General features: G+C 38.3%; 1 protein-coding gene across 6 annotated transcripts in view; it reads left to right on the top strand.

Annotated features, from left to right (window-relative positions):
• The window catches only part of LOC117369720 (discs large homolog 1-like protein), a 162105-nt gene extending 155805 nt beyond the window's left edge, over positions 1-6300 (top strand). For all 6 annotated transcript variants that reach the window (XM_055221459.1, XM_055221460.1, XM_033965047.2 and 3 more), the window contains 3 exons: positions 727-836; positions 1956-2047; positions 2676-6300. In XM_055221459.1, coding sequence (XP_055077434.1) covers positions 727-836; positions 1956-2047; positions 2676-2782 — 309 coding nt within the window. In that variant the 3' untranslated portion in view covers positions 2783-6300. The remainder of the gene's footprint in view (positions 1-726; positions 837-1955; positions 2048-2675) is intronic.
• The last annotated feature ends 1715 nt before the right edge of the window (positions 6301-8015 follow it).

Here is an 8015-nt window from a genome sequence, read left to right on the forward strand (position 1 = left end):
GGGGCGCTGTACTCAACAGTCTCTATGTGAATGGGCATAATTCACAAAGACTACTACTACTAAACGGTGCTATACCTGATTTTTACTGCATAAAGGGAGCAGTTTTTCATTTGTACCAAAATGATGACGCGACGCTGCCGAATCCTACACGTTTCACAGATTAAAAAATAAAATTGGAGAACGAAATAAGCAGAGAGTGGGCGTATACCGGGGATGGCGAAATGGGAGTTGATCGGCAATATGGCGTCTTGAAAATAAGCGATTAAAGATTGCTCAAACATGCACGACATCACTCCAAATAAAACTTCAAGAGGGTAAAAACAAGAGGAGGAAACAACTATAACAAGCTCTAAAAAGTCGATTTTGCAGAATAGGTTTGATTTAAAAGTGAAAAACAGATCTAGTTTATTTCAGAAGTTTACAGTGGTCCAAAATTGGTCCACGGTGGCTGAGTGGTTAGTCCTCACGCCTCACAGCAAGATGGTTCCGGGTTGGACTCCCATGTCACCTGGGCTAGAGTTTACATGTGTCTCCTTGTGTCTGGGTGGGTTTTCTCTGGATTCCCTCACATCCCAAAACATCCACTATAGGTGAAATCCTTGAGACTAGCTGAAGGTCTGGAGACGCAGCACACAAGGATGGGTCAAACGCAGAGGACGGATTTCTCTACATCTCCACGCTGAAAACCCATTATTAGCTCTGTAGTAAAACGCTTCTCTATTTCAGGGCAAACACTGTATCCTGGACGTTTCAGGGAACGCCATCAAGCGTCTACAGCTGGCAGGACTCCACCCCATCGCCATCCTCATCAAGCCCCGCAACATCGACAACATTATGTAAGTCTGCACACACGAGGGACCTGAGACCTACACAAAAATACACGGTACGATACAACAAACTGTTTAAAGTGTAAGACAGATTTAACTATAGCCTTTCAACATCGACAAATCCTGTAAATCTACACACACGAGGGACCTGGTGTAGACAAAAACATGAGGTTGTTGTGTCCTTAGGCAAGACGCTCGACACAATAATTAATATATCAACTTACCGTTCAGTCACTAATCGGTAGAACAATATTTTTTGGGCTTCAGCATCGTCTTTGCTGTTTCTTTGAATGAATAATGACATAATGTAGGTCGATGAGAGGCTTTGACATGTCTGTAAAGTGCATTGCAACGATAAGGAATTATTTACACTATTAGTTTATTAGTATGTTGTACTTTTCCATACTCAAAATGAAGACTTAAAGGTTCTATATTACACAAAATGGACAAGATGGACGTTTTAGCCATGTTATAATGTTGTAAACACTCTGTTCCACCTTGTGATGTTATAAAGTGGTAGTTTTCAAGTTAACAGCTTCCTTTTTACCTTTAGTTCATTGGAGATTGGCAAATCCAGGGCTGAAATCTTCCAAATGATTTTAGTGAAGGTGTATGAAGGTGGAGCACTTCCTGTATTACCACATGACATCACAAGGTGGAACAGATTGTTTTCTGTTTGAGAGAAGAACGCAGCCTAAATATGCAGGGTGTGGATGAAAGAAAACACAACTCCAGGTCTGTTTGTGATGAGGAAACAACATTAAAACATCAGAAAAGAGTTTAATACGGGCCCTTTAAATTAGCTTTGCTTTACAGTGTTTATATAATATAGTCCTATTTGCCAAAGAATTGTGTTTATTCTTTAATTATAATTCAGACCTTACATATCTCTACTTTTATCATCATATATATACACAGGAGCGAGTCACAAGTGGAAGCAATAAAATATTTACTTTGAGAGCACGTTACCTAGAGTTCAAGCACTGTTTATCGAACTTATTGAACTATTACGTGTTTCTTTATCATGTCGACTCAGTTCATTTGTAATAAAACTCAGTACTTTAGATTCATGTGACACTGTAAAAGTTATATTTTAATGCATTTTTACACTGTTTCGTTTCTTGCCAGGGAGATGAACAAGCGCCTAACGGAGGAGCAGGCCCGCAAGACCTTTGACCGAGCCATCAAACTAGAGCTAGAGTTTACAGAGTACTTCACTGGTATGCCACACGTTTGTAGTATTTGTATTAGAAATTAAAGGCAGACAAAGTACACAATAAAGAAACAAAGCAAGTGACAAAAAGAACGACACAAGAACTGATTTTTACATAATTTATACTGAATAACTTGTGCAGTGCAGTTCACAATTTTGATTTACTTTAATGTTTTTGCTGTCATTGGAGCACTGCTTTCTGGAACTACAGCTTCTCAAGAAATGCGACTCGCCATTGTTCAATTTTGTGGTAGTTTTGTCTCTCGAGTATTAGAGCGACCAAAGAGCCAATCCGGAGCGAGGCTGTTGAAAGTAACGCCCCTTCCTGCCTGCACCGCTGATTTGATCAATCAAACCTTTTGCTAATGTAGTGGGAGTGACCTCAGAGAAAGAAGGCGCCTGATTTGTCTCATATCTTGATTTACGGACACAATAGTGAAATAAAGATACCAGGATCGTGTAGATTGGGTCAATACGAACACTTTAAGACCAAAATAATCCAATGTAAAGTGAAAGTTTTCAAAGTATCGCATCTCGTATTGATCAAAAACAATGTGACGTAGCGATATTTTTGTGAGCACAGCGCTAGTTTAACGCTGCTCTGAATCTGACGGCAAACTGTGTGCCCGTTACAGCGATCGTGCAGGGGTCCAGTCTGGAGGAGATCTACTCGCAGGTCAAACACATCATCGAGGAGCAGTCGGGGCCGTACATCTGGATTCCCACAAAAGAACATCTGTGAACGCACCGCGGCCTCCACAACCATCGTCCTCATCGTATTCTTATCAGCCTGCTTCCTCCGCTCCTCACTTCAACACAAATCTACTGTATATTCATCTATCAAGCACATGGACCTGGCTGGGACAATCTGGGACCGCCCCTTTTGTGAGTGGGAGGGGCTTACGCATCCCAGCAGCCAACGGGTGGATCCTCTTTGCTCGGTTCCTTAATGTTTAAGGAAGTGGTGACCGCAACGAAGCATTGATATTATTATTGTTAAAACCTTTTCTTTTTGTTTTTTTTTGTTTTTTTCTTTCTTTCTTGCGTCAAATCTTGTGTTTTTTTTTCATATTATCGAATGCATAACTCGCGCTTATGGGGTTGACTGAGAGGAGCTGGACTTTTGCACGCCGTAGCTTTAAGAGCATGTTTATAATGGGGTATACGTTGATTTATGATCCCTGTCTTTCTCTCCTCAAGCCATTGTTCCCCATCGGTCTATCCATCTATTATTAGTACTGTGTAGGAACAAACTAAATACGCAATTCCACCCCCGAACTGTGGCGGAGTCTGCAGAATGAAACTCACTTAAACCAGGAATAAGTAGGTCGTGTTAATATGATGTTTACATATTTAAATTGAAGGGAAATGTGGTAGTTTTTGCAATGTATTTGAAATTTTGAGGCTTAGCTCCATGAAAAAAATAATTCAAATCGATGTAGCCTCTTAAACGACGTATTTTTTTCAATTTTTACACTCAAAATCGATCAACAGAGGTGGGTGAAAGCCAAACATAAGCGTCAAAAATGCGTTAAACTAAGCAGACTTAAAGGAGCTGTACCTGATTTTAACATGTGATAAACAAAACTAGTTCATTTTAAACGGTTTGCAGTGGTCTAAAGTTATTCCTCGCTCACCTCATGCATTCAGAGCGTCCTAATTACTCACCACGATGAGTTTATAAGCACTTTTCACCACTTTCAGAGACCAGAGCGTTGTTGTTTTGCTGCAACAACACATCGGACATGTTTTGAGAGCTGCTTTTTACGATGTATCTGAGACAAAGTTCGCTCAAACACATCTGGTACAGTACACAGTTTTGAAAAACCAAGACTATAGCAAATATTTTTCACTTCAAAATGATGAGTAGACATAAAAGAAAGGTTGAACTACTCGTTTAGTGTCACTACTGTAATATTAACTGTTCACTACCCACCTCTGTAGCTTAACACAAAGTAATTTCCATTCAAAATTGGGCCTATAAAAGAAATGAACATGTTGTAAAGTTTGTATTATCTTATCTTTGAATGGTCTAACGGTGCACTGCAAGCCACAAAAAGTGAATTTAACTTATCAAAAGTGTTTCATTTAAGTTGGTAAATATTGGCTCAAGTCTAAGGGCTTCTCTTCTCCGTGTATGCCTTGGTCTCCTGCCGATCCCTCCGCACATACGTCACTGTTTTAAGTCTGTTTTCACCTTTAAAATCATCCACTTATTTAACCGTTGCACTAAAGCAGGGCTCACTCCAAAAGGCTTCTCCACTCCACTCAATCTCATTATAAAAACGGACTAAACGTTAACTATTAGTGCTGTTTGCGTCTGAAAAACATAGCTCTAAATCGGTTTTGTTTCATCCAAAATTGTAAGTAATCCTTTCCAATCTGATAAAGTTGAATATTTTTGACAATACTGACAAAAATATATACTTTTGTTATATTATTTCTTTGCCAATAACAACTATTACATTATATACAACCCAAAAAATGCACGATAGCTAAAATCCTCCAGCTAAGATGAAGGATGGGTCAAATGCAAGGTCAAATTTATGTTATTCTTATTTTTACAATGCTAAAAAGTTGAGTTTTAAATATGACACAAAAAGTGACTGGAGCTTCCTCTTATACGCAACATTTTAAGGACTTTTTTCCCACTCAGAACAGATAATAATTGCTAATCGCTATGGCAACAGTCCTAATGTCACATCAATCTGAAATCCATGGAGAAATATACCCAAATGTATGATCTTTTTAACACGTCTGTTAACTTTTCTGCAATACTGAAATACTTAAATACTCATTTTGCATCCGACAAAACCATGATTTATATATTGTCGCGTAGATATCGTGTTGTCCACCTTGAAAATGGGCCCGCAGTTAATTTTTCTTTACAAGTTACCAGCAGAGGGCATCAGACATAATTAATTTAAATGGAAAATGAAGGGCTTACGTTATAAAATGCACCGCGCTAATGCAAAGGTGAACAAAAACATTTAAAAAGTCACTGTAACTCATAAAATTTGCGCTTTCTTAATCCCAATTTTATCTGTATTTTGATATTATTTAAACAATATTTATCTACAAATTTTATTACAATTTTAAATATTAATTTCCTTGACTTACACTTAAGTTTTTAAACATAGAACACAAATGTCTCTCGCACAGCAGCTCCTGGCAACCTCACTGTTAGCATCTCTACTTCCTGTCCAATTTTATCTGAGGTTTTTGTAGATTCATGGTAAAATGAATAAATATTTAAAGATCAGACAGTGGACATAGAGCTGACAACAAGTTAAACAGTAAATAAATGAATACTTCACCGGAGGACACTTCTGTGCTTAGAAAAGTAGAGGTTTGTGTCTCAGTGCTAACGCTAATGCTAATTTTGAGGCATAATAAATATTAAAACACCACAAACTGAAGTATTCTACATGTAAAAGTAAGTGAGTTGTCTTTCTTTTAATTAATTGGAATTTGGAGTTTATTTTATATTTTACGGTTTTAATAAAAGTGACTGTTAGCTTGAGCCACAGTGAGCTAGCTAGCATGCTGCTGCGCGTAAAACCAATTGCAAATGTGCCCAAAACCACTAAAATACATAAAACATTCCTTTTTTCTTAATCTTGACTTTATAAACATGAGATAATTATTTGAGGAATATTTAATTTTTTTGCGAATTACATTTTTTTTGGTGGAGTTGTTTTGCTTTCTGGAGAAGAGCGCCTGTTTATTTTTGAACCTTACCAGCCGCCATACCTCCCATGAGCCCCTGAATGCACAACTCGAGACAGAACAAAAAAAAGCAGTCAAACTTTATCCAAATAAAATCTAAATATTAAAATTATTTATTTTTTAGAAAGTATGAAAATTCTAAAATTGAAGTTATAGTATAGTAGAAGTATTTTATGTATTTTGTCGGTTTCTTGTTGTGAGAAACACGGGCCACTTCACTGTCTGTTTAAAAAAAAAAAAAAAAAAAGTACTGGTGCAATGAGTTTATTCAGATGGGTCTATATCACACATATTCTCACATTTATCCCAGTTATGATACAGATAATAACTGCCTATTTTGGTACCAGATGTATACAAGTCTATGGAGATTTACTGACCCCTGTTTGCTCCAGAGACCCTCCCTTTGAGTTGTGAATGATTGTGAATATTATAAATACTACGATATCTGTAAATACACGTCCTTTACTTTGACCCGGGCTTTTTCTGTCTCTTCATTTTAAATTCAACACAACCGGCTGCGTTTGTGTAACATCACCTCATGAAAACGGAGCTGGAGGACGGGTCAGAATTCTATCGCCAGTTTGCAGATTTGTTGACCCGGTTTATGGTTAATATCTGTGTTCTGCATGTGTGTCTACGGTGGAATGTTCAGCGGGTTCCATGGTGACACAATGCGCGGGTTATCTTAAAACTCAAGTCAAAATAGCATGTTTTTTTTTTGCTTGTGACTGTAATGTTAGCGATGAAATTGCTCACCTGTCGTCGTTCCAGGTTTGGAGCTGCGACCGCGTGTATCATAGCAACCGGAGAGCCAATCAGGAGCGGGGCTGTTGAAGGTAACGCTGCTTCAACACTGCAACGCTGTCACTCAAACCTGTTGCTAACGGTGGCAGGCGTAACCTCACGGAAAGAAGGCGCCTGATTTGTCTGTTATAAACGTTCATATCTTGATTTACGGACACAATTTTTCAGTGTACGGAGGAATTGGAGCCGGAAGCACGACCACGAGCACTTCCTGTTTGGAACGCAGCGGCTAGCAGGTTAGCTATGTCCATTTATATATACAGTCTATGGCAGGGGTGTCCAAACTTTTCTCTTTACGGTCCACATAAAAACACAGATAAAGCTGAGGGCCGATTGAGGGCCTTAAACTGGTCGCGAATACAGTGAATAATTCAAATCTGCTTTATTATTACAATTTAAACGGAGCCACTAGACCTTTATTCACTCTCACATCCTCAGTGGGACACGTTAAATATTTGATATGGGTTTGTTAAAGTAGATTTTCAGAAATGTACCGTAAAAAGTACAGTTTAAAGTAATTCACCTGGAAGCTTGACGGCCAAGAAAAATTGGTTTGAGGGCCGCATTTTGCCCCCGGGCCACACTTTTACGCATGCCTGGTCTATGGTTAAAATAAAGCTCAAATTAACGCCTAAGTAAAGCAAAGATCAATGCTTCCCGTTAGCTTAGCAACACCTCAACATCTGGAGAAAATTAGACTTCAGACGCCGCACTTTGAAACGTACATTTGCCCCGTTACAAAACAATATTAGCGCAATAACTGAACGTTTGAAAAGTTTAAGCGCACGTCGTTAGATTCTCGCTGTTTTCCTGAAGCGTCCAGAGCGAATCACGCGCCTCCAATTCACTTTATAATCGGAGTAAATCTTATCAGAGCGTTTTTACGGCGGGATCGTGATCAGTGCTTATAACACCGGAGGTAGATAGTACTGAGTGTACTGTCCTCCACCACCGCAGTACTTTTACAACCACAGCACTAAGACTTTTCAAACACATCTCAAATCCGGCGCTACTAGTGTTTCTTTATTGGTTTTCAACATCGTGGACTTTAAGAATAATATAATAGTGGTTTCCAAAGTGTGGGGTTTGGAAGATTTTTATTCGCTTTTCATTTATAACAAAGAACAATACAAAAACAGACAAAATGAATAACTACACAGGATTAAAATTAAGATTAAAAACATGCGCAGGTGTGAGTATAAACGTTTATCTCTGCATTATTTTATTGTTTTTCATTTTGGGGGATGAGATCTTGTATTAAAAGTTCCCGTATCAAAGTTAAACAAACAAGTACTCTCTTAAATAAGTACATTTTATACTGCGTTTTTCTCTTCTGACACAGCGATGGTAAAAGTACTTTTTCGTACAGCGGACAGTGACGGGTTTGGAATGAATTTAAAAATAATTTCATGATATAATTTTACAATAAACAGGTTTTTATT

The sequence above is a fragment of the Periophthalmus magnuspinnatus genome, chromosome 4, assembly GCF_009829125.3.
Source record: "Periophthalmus magnuspinnatus isolate fPerMag1 chromosome 4, fPerMag1.2.pri, whole genome shotgun sequence".
Lineage (NCBI taxonomy): Eukaryota > Metazoa > Chordata > Actinopteri > Gobiiformes > Gobiidae > Periophthalmus > Periophthalmus magnuspinnatus.